We start from the raw sequence: 16,090 nt of genomic DNA, 5'->3' as shown, positions 1-16,090 counted from the left end.
AAAGCTGGAACCAAACCCAGACAAACTATTTATATGCCTTTATTGTCGCTTTTCTTCTCGTCATAATTTATTACAAGTAATAAGTTTGAGTTTTAAAGTTATATTGAGAATAAAAGTCAGAATTACAAGAATAAAAGTCCTAATATGAGTTTTATTCTTGTAATTCTGACTTTATAACTCATAATTACGACTTCTTGTGGGACTTTTATTTTACTTCTGAGATCCGTTAAAGTCCAAACATTCTCTCCCAAGTGACAAAAAATATATCCAAACCTCCAAAACAGATGTAAAAAATGGCATGTATACACATTTTTTTCTATTTTCCACAGCATCAATAATGCTTACTAGATTTTAAGCCTTTAAAATAATTAACAAATACATATTATATTATTATTATCCTCAAATGGGTCAATAATTGCTTGCAACATAGTTTTAAACATATTTTATTACCAGATTGAAAACTGACAGTACTATCGAAAGAGTAATGCGATATTCCTAACAATTGCTGTAAAAATGATATAAAACCATGTTTCCAATTTAAGTTTGTAGTTTTTTTTAAAAATACTTCAGCCTCTCGTGTATTTTGAATATCGGTCATTGATTTTAACCCCTTACAGGTCAGGATGCTCACAGAGTTTCACTGTTTTTACAGAAAAAAACCCCAGAACATTTGAGAGGTATGAAGATTAAAATCAAATGGTAGAAAATGTTCTGATGTTGTGATACCCCAATAAAACCACAGCACTCGGTCACTTCAGTCTCTTCAGACATTTATTCTTCCAACTTTGATAAAACAAAAGTGCAACAGAAGAAATAGTTTCTGATAAAAGAACCAGACCTGAAGGTTAGCATCATTTCATAAGTTCCCCACGCCGTTTCTGTGAAGCATGAGCAGCTTTACAATAATAATAAAAAAAAACAAGACAGAGAAGAACCGAAACAAACACTGAGGATGAGGATTTTACCTTCATACAGAAATAATACTTCAGAGTGGAGGTGAGGGTTCAGAGGGACGGCGGAGTGTAACTGGAGCAGATGCTAACAGATGCTAACAGTAGCGTCTCTGGTTGTAGCGGTGGAGCCTGGAGTGACTTCAGGATCAACAGAGGTCTAAACTACACCACAAATCCTTCAGAGGGAGAAAAACACATGGCAACGCACAAACACATATGGCAACACCAAAAAGTGCAATAAAATCAGCTCAGAGTTAGTGTATGGAAACCCATTTCACCCATAATCATCCCACATGTTAAATAAACCTTCCCCATTTAATTCTGCTGTAATAAAAATGTCAGAAATGGTTTCTAAACTCCAGTGAAACAGATGATTGGTTAGAGCTCAGGTGAGTGCAGATGATCAGTCAGTTAAACATGATGGACTCTGGATCCTGGTTCATCATCTGGGCCATGTGGCGAAGGACGTCCTTCTTGGTGATGATGCCCAGCAGACGCCTGCAGGGACACGGGAAAGTTAGCTAACGCCCTCATTTACATTTATTAGCTCTGGACATTTAATATTAAACATTTTGGGGACCTTTAAATAAGTAGTTATGTGTCAACTTCCCTGTTTTAAAGACTTTAAACATAGAAGCTGTAATATTCTAATTTGTCCTCCAGATGGAGTCGTTTTACCTGTTTGTGGATTTGAGAAAGAATAAACTTTTATTGAGCCAAAAAAACTAAATACTGATCAGTTAATTCTGATTCAGGAGGATTAAAGCATTTATTTCCACTGAAGCCATGAAAAACAGAATAAATTTTCTTTAAATATTTACTCTTTCTGCCTTTCAACAATCAAATTTTTTTTTTATTTTTAATTGCTGCTTAATCAAATTACTCTAGGCTGACCTCTGCTGACCCACAGCAGGACACTACAACTGTTAGTTTTGGTCTCAGAGAAGTTGCGGCAGACTGACCCGCTCCTGGTGACCAGGCACTGCCGCAGGCCTAGTTTGCGGAAGATGTCCACCACCGTCTCCATGGGCGTGTGGTCGGTGACGGTGAAGGGGCTGAGGTTCAGGATGCGACGCAGCTTCAGCGGCTGAGGGTTGCTGGCCGGCAGCTGCGGTGCGTCCTCTGTGAAGTAGACCACGGAGCTGCTCACCACGCCGTCCTGCTTCTGACGGGCGTTTTCTGAGGACAGAAACCATGATGTCAGCATCTAGAAAGAAAAGCTCTTTGCCAGTTGTTGTAACAGACTCACTGATGGCCAGGGTGAGGTCCCTGCGTTGGACGAAGCCAATCAGCCTCTCCGACTCCCTGGACACGACCACAGGGAAGCCGTTATAGTCGGTGTCCTTGATGAGCGTCTCCACGTCCTCCACCGTGGTGCTGTCCTGCGTGAGGACGGCCAGGGGAGGGTCGTTCCGGCGGGGACGCATCACGTCAGTGGCCAGGGTGCGGTGGGTGAACTCGTCCCTGACGTCCAGGTAGGGGTAGCCGTTGAGCTGGATGTGAGACTCATAGATGCCCTCCTTCCCGAAGGCATCGGCCACCCACTTACTGGTGACGGCAGCGGCCATCAGGGGGACAATGTACTCCAACCCGCCGGTGAGTTCGAACATAATGACCACCAAGGAGACGGTCATTCTGGTTACCCCACCTGAACAGACCCAACAGACAGGTAAGACAGGAGCTGGACATGTGGCGTCTTCTGTCCTTGGTGACTCACCCAGACAAGCAGCAGCCCCCACCATGGCGTAGAGTCCTGGTGTGACGCAGTCAGCGCCAGGTCGGCACCAGTTCTTGAAGATAATCCAGTCATGGTGGTGGTATGCCATCTGCTCTACGGCGATCCCAACGATCCGACCAGCAATGGCTCCCACCGCCATGCTAGGAATGAAGAGTCCTGACGGGATCTGTGAAGAGCAACAGAAGCTCTGACTCTACTCCGACTGGGTAGGATAATGAACAAGTGTGAGGAGGAGGAGGAGGATACCTTCATGCCGAAGGTGAAGATGGTGATGACGATCTTGAAGATGAGGGCGAGGGTCAGCTGCCACATGGCGTTGTAGACCCCAGGGCCCGCCGGACGGTCTGGAATGTCGTCCACAGGCCGGCTCATGTTGGGATTGTTGTAGTAGTCGCAGAGCTGCGACGACTCCAGAGCGCCGCAGTCGTTGAAGAGCTCAGAGATGAGCTCGCTGGTGCTGCGCCGGGTGTACGGGTTGGGGTACGCCAGCAGGGCGGTGATTCCTGTCACGATGATCACCTCCAGGACTGGATACTTCCCCAGCTGAGTGGTCTTCCTGCGCCGGCACCAGGCGATGTTGGCCCGGATAAAGAGCGTACCCCAGAGGCCGCCGAACACCCCCAACAGGATGAAGGGGACCAGCTCAGCCATATACCAGGGAGTGTGATACTCCACGTAAAACAGAACCAGGCGGCTGTTTCCAAACGGGTTGATGGAGCGCAGCGTGAAGGCGGCGACCAGAGCGGCGAAGAAGGAACGCCACAGAGTCTTCAGGGGGAAATAATAACTCACCTGCAGGAGACAGCAGACGGTTACCACAGTGAGATCTAAGAATGAAGCAAAGGTGAGTCTGATCTGGTGAAACGGTGAATGACTGACCTCTTCCAGGCTGAACAGAACTCCTCCGATTGGGGCTCCAAAGGCCACCGACACGCCAGCTGCCGCCGCCGCTGATAACACCTGACCACAGCAGGAGGGAGCCATTATTTTACCCAAAGGTTCAGTAAAGCATCTGGGACATTTGTTGACTTGGACCATCAGCTGAATAAAGCAGATCTAATGTGAGGTACCAAAAGATGCTACTTTTTATGAAATACTCTGCATTATTCAGTGAATATTTATAAAAAAGAGGTCAGTAGAAGTAGAACCTTCTTAACTCTATCGTTCCTCATTCTGTGGTCCTTAACATTAATAATTTTCCTGTTTCTTATTTTGTCTGTCATTACTGAGAGTGGTGATACTTTTAGCAATTTTATATTATGCATATTTTATATGAAGTAACTTTTACACTTCCCAAACAATAAACCTGGGTTATAAATATTAAACCATCTGAATTGATTTCTGCCAAGAGATGCTGTATATTCTCACCCGAACAGGAAATGTTTCCACCTCTAAGTATTTCCTCCTTCAGCCCACAGGCTGCAATGTCGACCCCTTGAGATGCCATGAGACCTAAACTATGAACATCATGGCATGGAGTGCATCCCAGTTTTCCATGTCTGGCATATAACCATTCAGTTTAGCTTTTAAACTGGTTCTATTGATCCTGTGTCCAGACAGAGGAATAATCAGTAGCCCAGCATCATGACCTGTTTATTCTGAAGATCCTGCAGCTTCCACTTCTCTTCCTAACATGGCGCCTCCTCACCCTGACTCTCATACTGACAGGAGGAACCACAGAGCTCTGTTAGGTTAAAGCTCATCTTCTGAAGTTGGGATATTTTTCCTCCAACAGGTTCCAGAGGAATCACCTCAAATCAGATGTTGGACTGGATTTTATTTTTCAGGCTTGATATTTATTTTACGATTATTAATAAGTGCTCCCCTGAACACAGCGGTGGTTGATTAGTTAATTTTAAATTCATGCTCTATTAGTTATTTTGGAAATGCACAGAATTGCGCAACACCTTGTAGGAACAATAATTACTGAGACTATTATTTTTGTTGGGTCATTAATTTGAACACATTTTTTTACTTTTTGTTGTTCTTTTGTAAAGTTAAGAGCATTTTGATAAGCGAGTCAGAGGACGTCTTAACGTCTTGGCGGCGTTCAGTTTTTTGTCACCTAATGCTGAGATTGACCTCAAAACCTCCGACGCAGCCCCGACTGCAGACGAATTTAACAGGGGGGGGCATTGACTTATTTTTATTTTTTATTTTTTGGGGGGGAGGGAACAAAAAGAATCTACGAAGTTGAACATAGACAACAGCATCAGTAGCCCACAGGCTACTTGTTAACAAGTTTAAGGTGCTGTATTGTTATTAGGTAGTCATCTTTTAGCTAATATTACCTGCATCCAATCAGTTAATTAGATTGTTTTTTTTTAAAAGGTTTTGTTGGCTCTAGTGGCCTTTATTTGAAGGTAGCTTGACAGGAAGGAGGGTTATGAGAGAGGGGGAAGACATGCAGTGAATGTCACCAGGCTGGGAATTGAGCCTACAACCACTGGCATGAGCACAACCCAGTACATGGACTGCTTTGCCCCTGCGCCACCACAGCACCCCAGTCAATTAGATTGTTCTTAAAATGCTAATCAGTCATGACTCCCAGTGGGAGAACTCACAGCTGCACAGTGAACCTATTGATTTATTACAGCAGACAGCCGTTCCCCTCTCTTGCAGGTTCTGCGTACCCCCGCTAAATCTTTAAGGGGTATGCAGTACCCTGCCGTACCCGCCTACTTTCACCCCTGGTTTTATCCTTGAAACTTTTTATTCGTCTTCAAATGTTTTTCTGAGTTTTGAAGGATTATGCTTTGTTGTGATGCTTCTGCCTACATCTTAACAACTAGTTTCATTTATCATCAGAAAGTTCAGGTTTTATTCCACTTTGGTATCAAAAGTTGAATCAAATCAAACATTATGGATTATTTGTCGTCTTAATTGGACGCTAGCGGGTCGAGGACATCAGAACCAAGCGGCTCACCTCTCGCCTCTTGCCTTCGTTCTTGCTGTACTTGGAGAAGAGGCTGCAGAAGAGGTTTCCACAGCAACAGGCCACATGGACCAGCGGGCCCTCTTTCCCCAGGCTGAGGCCCGACGACACGGCCAGAACCAGGGTGACGGTCTTTATCAGCAGGGTCCACTTCCCCAGGTAGCCCCGGATGATGAACCCGCTCAGGATGGTTTTGATCTGTAGCGGACCAGAACAGAACATTACAGCACCGACCTGAACCACCTGCAGGCATCAGGGCGTGCGGTACCTCTGGGATCCCCGACCCGCAGGCGTACGGGGCGAACACCCGGACCAGCGACACCGCCAGGAAGGAGAACAGCAGGGCCCACAGGATGTAAAGGAAGTAGTTCAGCAGGTACGCCCCGGCGCCCTGAAGGAACACACACCGTCACGGACTGGACCGCAGGCCAGAACCTCCGTTCCTCCTGGACCCATCTCACCTCGGCGTGACCCGTCATCAGCTCAGCCCACTTCTGCCACTGTGGACACTTGTCCCGGTCGGCGAAGGTGGTCTGGTTGGAGGTCCAGCAGCACTGCTCATGGCTGTACCAGAACGCCGACAGGCACACGCCCTCCTTCAGGTCCGTCATCCAGTCCACCGCCAGGTCAATCACCCCGGCCAGCGTACCTGAGGGGAACGGCCCAGTTAGCCGCAACCAAGGACAGCCCAAGGCATAAGCAAACTAAGCGGGCGCTTGTTTTTTTTAGTAATGATTTTTATGTGCTGTTGTGTATTTTACATTAAAAAGTTGTGATTTTTTTTTTTACAAGAATATATATTTGATAATGTATTTAGAAATCATTCTTTATACGGACAAAAAGAAAAAATTAATTGCTCTTGGGTTCCCCCTGGTGGCCGCAGTAGGTCATACTGAGTTTTAACTTTCAATGAGTTGATTCTCATGGTTGGTTTTGAATATTACCGAGGGGTTTTTTGGCTTCAAAACGGTGTGTTTGATAAAGTTTGATGAAAATAATAAAAACTTCTCAATGTTTGATATTGTCTAGCAAAATGTTTTCCATCAGGCAGCATTAATGTATCGATGAGCTGCTCTAAGCTGTAGCTACATGCTGTTTGCTGCTGATCATTTTGTGGCTAAAACAAACATTATTTTTGCATCAATTTATAAGGGATGTGAGACTTCTGTTAAAATCATTTAAGGCTCAGAATCAACCCGGTACCAGTACCGGTACCGGTCCACATTCTCGGGAGATAAAGGATAATAATGTAACCATCACTATCAGAGATGCAATAAGTTTAGCAGGTGTGTGAATCATCTAATCATCTGACTGATGAAATCCACATTATTAACAGAACCAGAGGGGCCCAAATCCAGATTTCGCTTTGGGTACCATGGAGGCTTGGGCTGGCCCTGGGCCAGAAACTTTGGACCAGGCTCCCTCTCTCTGACCAGAGAGTCAAAGAGAGAGAACCGGGTCCTAGAGGGAACCGGGTCAGAGACGGAACCGGGTCGGTCGGTACCAGAGAGCAGGCCGATGAGCAGCATCACCACCCATCCGGACCAGGCGTCCAGCAGGCTCTTGATCAGCTCCCAGATGGACTCTTTGCTTTTACTGGTGATCTGCGGGACAAACACGCACACAGTGAGCGGGTCCACACTGCCCCCACGCACCGAACCCAACCCTCCAGAACCTTTCGGTGCCGGTCCGTGTCTCTGGACTTCTCCCTCAGCCAGTCGATGGTGTGGAAGTCCTCGTAGGTTCCCACGTCCGGGAACGGTTCGTCCAGGAAGTCCATGAGCGTCCCGGCCCCGTTCATCTCCTCCGTGGGAGTGGGAAGGCTGACACCTGTCCACGGAGGACATCAGCAACCTGCACTAGGTACCATGTTGCCATAACAACGGGCCTTACCTTCTGCAGCCGCCATGTTGTCCTCTCCTCTGCTGGACGTGTGGACTAATCCAGGTCCTCCCGTGAAGGACAGCTGAACATCACGCAGGAAATTTACACAAACAAACCCACGGACAGATCAGCAGCGACACAGACTGCCGTACAAGCCCGTCAGATCTCACGATACCTCCGAAATCTCGCGTTACTTCACAAAAAAAGCTTGTTCAGCAGTGAAATCAACAGGAATATAGGAAGTAGTTTATTTTATAGTATTTTAACGTCACAAATTTAATATAAACGTTTGAGTCTGTTGAAAAATATTACCTACCATTATTTTTGCTTTAATTTAAAGTTATAAACAAAAACAGGAAAATAAAATCGAGTTATGTCTGACATCCAGTGGCCACCATCTGCAACTACATTATCATTAATAGCCACAAATATTTAAATTAAGATGAATAAAAACACCTAAATAGGTAGATATTATTTTAGTGTATTTGTAATGAAAAAGAAAATGTCATGATTTCCATATTTATCTAGTTTTTCGATTCAACCTACATTGGAAGAAGCTACTCTTTAGAATTAACATGTTATTTTTATATATTTATTTTTTACTGTAATGAAATAAAAGTAATGGTGCTTTTATTTATTTTGAAAACCAATGCTGCGCTGCTCAGCCAGTGATGTTTGCTTTATTAAAGACGCCAGCCAGCCGATTTAAAGTTCAGAGTAAAACGGATGAACTGAAAAGTGAAGAAAAAGCCTGTAGGTTCAGTTTCACAGCTTCAGGGTTCAGGACAGAAATCACAGTTTATTCTGGAAGTTCTTATAATTCCATACATTACACACAAACACAAAGATTCATATTTAGGAATACAGAAACGATTCAGAGAAAACTTTAAAGTTGTATGTTTTATTAGTTCTTACTGTCCTCTGGTGGCAAACTATCGTAACTACAGATATTCTTCATATTAAGATAATTAATCTTTATTTGTTCTAATTTTCACTTTTATAAAGTCACAATAAAACCTAACATTAATGTTGTTAAGAGTCACTAGAAGTCAAAATAAAACTAAAATTTACTTAGATAAAAATCCTCCCATAAATATCAACCAAGGAAAATGTTGAGAATCATATCTGAAAAATATAAACGTTAAAAACATATTTGTATTAAAATCCAATCAGCTGAGAAATAGAGCATTTAGCAGGATGAAAACTGAGAAAAATTAAGTGTGAGAAGTTAAAGTTTAAAATATTACTAGTAATAGGACTAAATTAAAATTTTAATCCGTTGCTGAGTCTGCAATTAATTTATCACAACTAATCATTGCTGAATTACACTGTGAATAAATTTATCACACATTAAAATTATGCTGCTACTGTTAATATTATTTAAATACTTTTATCTGTTTGAAATGCCTGCAGAAATGGGAAAATTATATGCAGGTGGTGAAAACCTCAGCAGAGTTTAATTTGTTGAGTAAAAGTTTATTGTTTCAGAGAAGAAACTAAAACATTAAAATGCATTATTTCATACGAAAGCTAACAGAATAAATTAACTCGTTCCTATCACTCTTAATATGAAAGTACTCGCCGGATGTGAAAGTAGTATGTAAACACTCTAGTTACCAGCTGTAGTTACCATCATGGTCCACTAGAGAGCAATAACCGCCCTTCTCTGATATTAATAGAACTTAAGTTCGGGGCTCTGCAGCTAAAACATCAACGTAATTCTGACTGTTTCCAGGATAATTCAACATTTCATAAATATTGTCCTAACTTCAGAAACTCAGCATCTTAGCGTCTAAACCTCCATGAAGCCTCTAAATGGAGCCCAGTTTGAATTTGATCTTTATTGATCCAAAGAGACAAACAATATCAGACACTAAATGACAGACATGAGAAAATAAACAAGAGGAAAATCTTGGAGGTCAGAGGTCATCATGATGATCCAGTCAGAGTCTCTTTACACTCAAACTGCTGCAGCTTCAACCTCTGAGGATCAACAGGACACAGAGATCATTCTCTACTTTACAGAGATCAGAACCTGCAGAGAGAAGAAGGATGGAGAGATCAGATCAGTGAATGTTTCCAGCCTCTCTCCAGCAGCAGTCAGTGACGCAGCACATGCAGTAGATGGTTTCCAGGCTACAGTCAGACTGATCTCAGAGCTGTGACCAAGATGAACCTGATCAGTTTTTTCCTGTTGAACTGAGAGAACAAGCAGATCTAAGATCAGATCTGCTGCTGCCACAGTTTGATGAATGAGGACCACTGTCTCTAGACATGTTGGACGGCTGGACGCTGGAGTCCAGCTGGACTTCCTGGAGACATGGACACAGCAACAACACTCATCTTCACACCAACACAAACACAGGAACACAACAAGCTGCTGCTCCTCTGATTGGCTGATTGCCGCCTCTGTGTCTAAGCCTGAACCATTCTCCTCCCACTGAAAAGCTGCAGCTTTACTGGGAACACTGGATCTTTGCTTTGATGCTAACTGGGTTTAGTTCAATACTGTTGACAGCAGCTGGACTCACTACAAACATTTACTTACTTTAGAATCTCAACAAGATCCTTCAGCCGATGAACATCTGACTCCTTCAAGCCATTCCATCTCAGGTCCAGTTGTGTCAGATGGACGCTGTTGGACTTCAGAGCTGAGGCCAGAAAATCACAGCTGATCTTTGACAACCTGCAGCGGAACAATCTGAATAAAGAATAAAAGATTAGCTTAAGCCAACAGGAAAGATTCTCATAAATATTAATGCCAACAAGCTGCTGCTTTAATAAAGACCTGTTGACTTCAGCTCTTAAACTCTGTCAGCTCCATCAATACAAACTCAGCTTCTGCAGCAAATCATTCAAGTTTCACACAAAACTAACAAGTCAGGAGGAAATATCATCAAATGGAGATTAATGCATAGAAATTAAACTATTTTAATTATTCAATAGCCAGAAAAAACATGAAGTCGTGGAGAATATTTAATGTCAAACTGACTGTAGGAGCAGAACCAGAACCAGAACCTGGTACTGGGTCATGTTGTTTTGGAGGATTTTAGTCAGCAAAATCATTCCAGGTTCTGATCAAAGTGTTGAAGCATCAATCATTGATTATAGATTTGTTCCTGTCAGATTCCAATAGCTGGAATTAATTTTTCTATACTGGGCTGAATGACCTTTGACCTGCTTCACATGAGGGGGATTTCTACACACTGGGGGTCCGAATGCTGTCCTGTTCTGACCTCAGACCAGCGGGTCCAACTCAGTTACACAGAGGGACTAAATTAAACTCTGGATCCAAGTCCAGGAACAAACTCAGAAAATATTTATTAGAACAGAAGATATAAACTTTGATTTTCTGATCAGTTATATATAATTATTCACAGAAATATCAATAATAATATAATTAGAATACCTCAGAGTCTCTAATCTGCAGCCTTCAATCTGTAGAAAACCACAGAGCTCCTTCACTCTAGAATCTCCCAGATTGCTGTAGCTCAGTTCAAGTCCTGTCAGATGGGTCGGGTTGGACTTCAGAGCTGAGAGTAGAGAAGTCCAGCTTGTCTCTGATCAACTGCAGCCCCAAAATCTGAATTAGGAATAAAATATGTGAGTTGAAGCCAGCAGAATGCAGGTTAAAATTGAAATATGAACAAATAAATAATGTAGAAAATTCATTTCCCTGAATGTAAAAGTCTCAGAAGCATGATGTCTAACATCTGATCCAATCAAACTGGTTTAAAGAGTCTTTGTTCCAGTGTGCCGGATGTGTGCATGGATCCCTCCATGTAAAGTGTGGGGTTCCCCCTTTGGAAAGTTTGAGCAAACAATATAAACATCTAGACACTTTTTTTTTCCAAAAATACTGATAGGGATTTTTTGGTATTATCATTTTGTTGTTACTTTAGTTCATATTCAGTCTAATGTTAGTCAGTGTAAAGTGTTCTCTTCTTTAAACTGTATGTGTGAACTGACCTGGAAGTCACAGCTGCCTGTTATCTTCATGTGAAACAGTTTGACCGAGATTTGAACCGGGCTCAGATCATGGGACAGATGTTAAATTGTTTTACGACCTTTGCTGTGTTTAGGTAAAATGTTTTACGACCTCAGCTGTTTCCTCCGCTGTCTTATCTTGCCTATCCTCCCTCTTTGAAGTTTGATAATAAAAGACAAGCTCTACCCAAAGATTGGCAGAACGCTCTGTGAACGGCTCGGAGGAGCTGACAGAGTTTTTCTCCTTCTGCAGAAGTCGGCTAAAAACTCATATACGTTGTCTGTGGTTCTCTTTTTCCATGTAGGTTTCAGAAAATACCTAACAAATACTTACAAAAATATATACATGTAGTTTGTCAAATATTGACAATACCAAACAGATATGAAGAGGTAATTCATCTATCAACCCAACATAATTTCTGTACCAACTTCTTGCTCCCAGAAACTGGTCCACCTTAGAAGAATTTGAGAGTTAGGTGAAGTGGGGAAGAGTGGAAGAGCAAAACCATATCTGAGGTCAAGCAAAACGACCGAGTATAGGTGCACACAAAATCACACTAGAAACTTAACCTATTCCTTGACGAATGAGCCATCCAAGAAATAGTATTTTCAAAAAACAAAAAACAAACAAAAAAAAACTAAACAAAGGACAGCACCCTTAGCAAACTCAAAATGTGGCACCCATTGTCTCACAGTGTGCATTTAAGAAGGTAACCGTATGAGCTGCCTGACAAGTCACCTGGGCGCAAGAGCAAAACCAGCACTCCCAGAGAGGAATCAACACTCTGTTCAGCCATCAATATAATGTGGGATAGAAATAGAGGACCATCACTGAGAGGCAAGAACAAATGTCCTGTTTTTCCGTCTTCTGTCTCTCTGACAGGCACAGACTGAGAGCGTGTCTTAAGACTAGCAATGAATGTACCAGTAACCTCGTGCTCATCACAACTGTTCACCAGCGCATTTAGCTTTCTGACAGGCTTTCAGACAGGCTCCCGTGCATGTGGGAGTGAGTCCACATGCACGCACCCACTAGGTCGTTACCTAAAATCACCAAAACGCTCTTAATAGGCAACCTCCCCACAGAAGAGTTCACACTCCAGATGTAGTCTGTGAAGGGGAACATGTATAATATTAAAACTGATATCGCACACAGGAACACAACTGCCCAACTCAGAATCCTTGGATAGAGGCAGCACTTCAGCCCAATTATAAGGGTCACATCCACCTGTATCTTGAAGTAATTTTACAGGCACATTCCTACGACTATCTGCCAGGGATACATAACCCTCTCTTAAAAAAGACAGATAGGATTCCAGAGGTCCTGCAAAAACATTCTTTTTCTGCGGACTGACACAGGTGGGCACAGGCGCAGGCAAACAAGAAGAGTAAAATGAACATATTATTGTTTGCATTTTGTGAATATTATATTAATGTAATGTATTCATGTACAGTCAAATGCCAGCTAGTCTTATAAGGTCCTGGTGCAGATTATTCTGACGCTGGCAACATGTAGATACTGAAATCCGATTGGACGGAACATCGTTAATCCATATAGACATATACAGGAATCCAAGAGAGATATTATAAGAAAAGAGCATAGACTTTTGGAAGTAATTTAATAATATTAATTGAAAAAGAATTACAGTTTAGGTTGTAGATATAAGATAGGGATTCGAATAGTGCTAAGGCCTCGCAGGCCCTAACCACTTGATGTATTGCTGGGGTTCAACCCTGGTTATGATGGTCAACAAAGACTTTGAAAATCTTAGAAAAATAAATTTTATTTATTCCCTAAAATGGTTTTAGAATATCTGACAAGAACACAACAGTAGAAATGAACTACTGGTGCAGAGTTTTTGGACATCAGGAAGACTTAATGATGAATGGTCGACACAACTGACCTGCTCAACACAGATCATCTACATGAGTAGGTGGGCTCTCTGAATGAAATTTAGTTATTTCAGATTTAGAAGTTATTCTGTTGCCATTGTTGTTTATCATTGGATTCTAATTTAGAATAAAATTTCAATAAAAAGTACAAAATATAGTTTAAAAATTTTTTTTTAGTAATAATTAGTAATTAAGTTCTGTGACACTGATATTTTTTCAAATATTTTATTTTGTTCTAATGAACCAGAAGTGGTGTGAGTGCTACCAGTTGAACAACCCTGCTCTAGAAGGTCCCAGTCTGGATCAGTTGGACCCAATGTTGAAGACGACTGCTGGCTGGACAGACGTTCAAAAGACAGTCGTACACACACTCCAGAAGATCATATGTGTTCAGTGTTTGCTGATGGAGAACCCCAGAGCTCAGATTCTCTGATTCTCTGTTTAGGTATTTGAATGGCTGAAATGATCCAAAGGATGAAGGACGTAGTCAGAGGCCAAAAACATCCAGAATCAACTTGAAGAAAGAAGAAGAAACAAGAGGACAATAGTGCTGAATCAGCATTCATACAATGAAAACATCTGGACTTACCGAGCCTTTCTGCAGTTCCTCACAGCTGGAACCAGTCTCAGTCGTCCTGGTTCTGATGTGTTGTACTTCTCCAGGTCCAACTCATCCAGAACCTCTGATACCTGCAGCATGAAGGCCAGAGCTGAACAGTCAGTCACTGAGAGTTTCTTCCCTGAATCCAGCAGCCGTTGGATCTCCTTATAAAATGAGACGTCGTTCATCTCCACCAGAGAGTAGAAGATGTTGATGCTTCTGTCAGCAGAGATTTTATCAGTGTTCATCTCCTTCAGGTTGGTGATGATTCTCTGGATGGTTTCTGGACTGTTCTCTGTCTGACCCAGCAGATCTTCTAAGAGTCTCTGGTTGGACTTCACAGTGAGACCATGAAGGAAGCGGACAAACAGGTCCAGGTGGCCATTTTTACTGCTGAGCCAATTTTTCTAGAGACTCAACCAGCTTCCTGTTCTCTTGATCTTCTTCAGCTCCATCTTCATACTTTTCCTCCTTGATTGTGAGTTGAAGCAGCAGGAACTCTATGTACATCTCAGTCAGGGTCTTGGGCAGCTCTCCTCCCTCTCTGGTCTTCATCATTTCCTCCAGAACTTTAGCAGTGATTCAGCATAAAACTGGGATGTGACACATGATGTGGAGACTTTTTGATTTCTTTATGTGAGAGATGATGCTCTTGGCCTTATCATCATCATCTCTGAATCTCTTCCTGAAGTACTCCTCCTTCTGGGGGCCAGTGAACCCTCTGACCTCTGTTACCATGTCAACCCATTTTGGAGGGATTTGATTGGCTGCTGCAGGTCGTGTGGTTATCCAGAGGAGAGCAGAAGGAAGCAGTTTCCCCATAATGAGGTTTGTCAGCAGAACATCCACTGAGCTGGACTCTGTAGAATCAGTCAGGATCTCCTTGTTGTTGAAGTCCAGAGGAAGTCGACTCTCATCCAAACCATCAAAGATGAACAGAACCTGGAATGTTTCAAAGCTGCTGATTCCTTTGGTTTTAGAAAATAATTTATGAATCAGTCCTAATAAGCTGAACTTTTCTTCTTTCAGCAAATTCAGCTCTCTGAAAGTGAATAGAAATATAAAGTCAATGTTCTGGTTGGTTTTGTCTTCAGCCCAGTCTAGAGTGAATTTCTGTGTTAACAGTGTTTTCCCAATGCCAGCCACTCCCATGGTCATTACTGTTCTGATTGGTTGATCTCTTCCAGGTGGGACTTTAAAGATGTCTTCTTGTCTGATTGTTGTTTCTTGTTTCCTGGATGCTGTTTCAATCTCTCTGACTTCATGTTCCTGGTTGACCTCTCTAGTTAACCCCTCTGTGATGTGGAGCTCTGTGTAGATCTGGTTCAGAGAGGTTTTATTTCCAGGCTCGGCAACGCCTTCAAAAAAATGTTGGAACATGGTCTTCAGAGACACTTTAAGGTCACGCTGACACTGACCAACAATATCTGAAGAGAAAAAGGGGAATAAAACCAAACAATATAAAACAATTTTGTGATATTCTCAGAGGGGTTTGAGCATTGATTTCTATGAAGGAAACATAATTCAACATTCACAGATGGCTATTTTCTACCAAAGTGTCTAAACCAGAATGTCATTCCAACTTTAAATATAAAATTAATATAAAATTTAATTTGTGATTTTCTGAAGAAATCTCAGTCTTGAGCCCACTGAGGTGACAGATAAAATAAATACAATGTTGAAACCTGGTTAAAAACTCTGCAATGTAACAAGAACTGCAAACAAGGAACTAACTGTACAGAGATTATTATAAGAAGTTTCACTCATTAAACCTCTTTCAGGGTTTTCATGCTAAAAGCATATTTCTGTAAGAGCCCAGATGAACATATTCATTTGCTGAGCTGGAAAACCATTAAACTGACAAAAACTAAGAATTATGTTTTTCATAAACATATCATGACTTTCTGAAAATTGTGACACGGTGCAGAAAGCTGAAATTTTTCCTAGTGAGCAGCACTAGAAGTAAAGATACAGCTTTTTATAGTCACAACCACTATAAGGAACAAACTCATCCCAAAGGAACACTGTCGTTCTATTGGCTGGAATGGTTGCTAGGCAACATTGCTCTTTGATATGAGAAGGAGCCTAAACAATTCACA

General features: G+C 42.2%; 1 protein-coding gene and 1 long non-coding RNA gene across 2 annotated transcripts; both read right to left on the bottom strand.

Moving 5' to 3' along the window:
• Window positions 1-753: 753 nt before the first annotated feature.
• clcn4 (chloride channel, voltage-sensitive 4) lies at window positions 754-7,694 on the bottom strand. Its single transcript, XM_008396609.3, has 12 exons — window positions 7,520-7,694; window positions 7,302-7,456; window positions 7,131-7,230; window positions 6,088-6,275; window positions 5,895-6,017; window positions 5,618-5,824; window positions 3,571-3,651; window positions 2,938-3,483; window positions 2,671-2,857; window positions 2,203-2,601; window positions 1,916-2,132; window positions 754-1,451 (listed from the first exon to the last, which is right to left on the bottom strand). Exons 1-12 carry the CDS (start codon window positions 7,533-7,535, stop codon window positions 1,361-1,363), a joined length of 2,310 nt encoding a protein of 769 aa, XP_008394831.1. The 5' UTR covers window positions 7,536-7,694; the 3' UTR covers window positions 754-1,360.
• A 588-nt stretch (window positions 7,695-8,282) lies between these two features.
• Window positions 8,283-13,573, bottom strand: LOC103457162 (uncharacterized). Its single transcript, XR_014090121.1, has 3 exons — window positions 10,920-13,573; window positions 10,059-10,211; window positions 8,283-9,545 (listed from the first exon to the last, which is right to left on the bottom strand). It is a non-coding gene; the product is annotated as an uncharacterized LOC103457162 (long non-coding RNA).
• Between the last annotated feature and the right edge of the window lie 2,517 nt (window positions 13,574-16,090).

Source organism: Poecilia reticulata, chromosome 2 (assembly GCF_904066995.2).
Source record: "Poecilia reticulata chromosome 2, P_reticulata-male-v2, whole genome shotgun sequence".
In the NCBI taxonomy this organism is placed as follows: Eukaryota; Metazoa; Chordata; class Actinopteri; order Cyprinodontiformes; family Poeciliidae; genus Poecilia; species Poecilia reticulata.
The sequence above is the reverse complement of the archived record's forward strand: the minus strand, read 5'-3'. Positions and strand labels throughout refer to the sequence as shown.

Coding starts and splice junctions, on each gene's coding strand:
- clcn4 (XM_008396609.3), bottom strand. Junction 6,018..6,087: donor TGATGACGGGTCACGCCGAG/GTGAGATGGGTC, acceptor GTGTTCCTTCAG/GGCGCCGGGGCGTACCTGCT. Junction 2,133..2,202: donor GGACCTCACCCTGGCCATCA/GTGAGTCTGTTA, acceptor TTCTGTCCTCAG/AAAACGCCCGTCAGAAGCAG.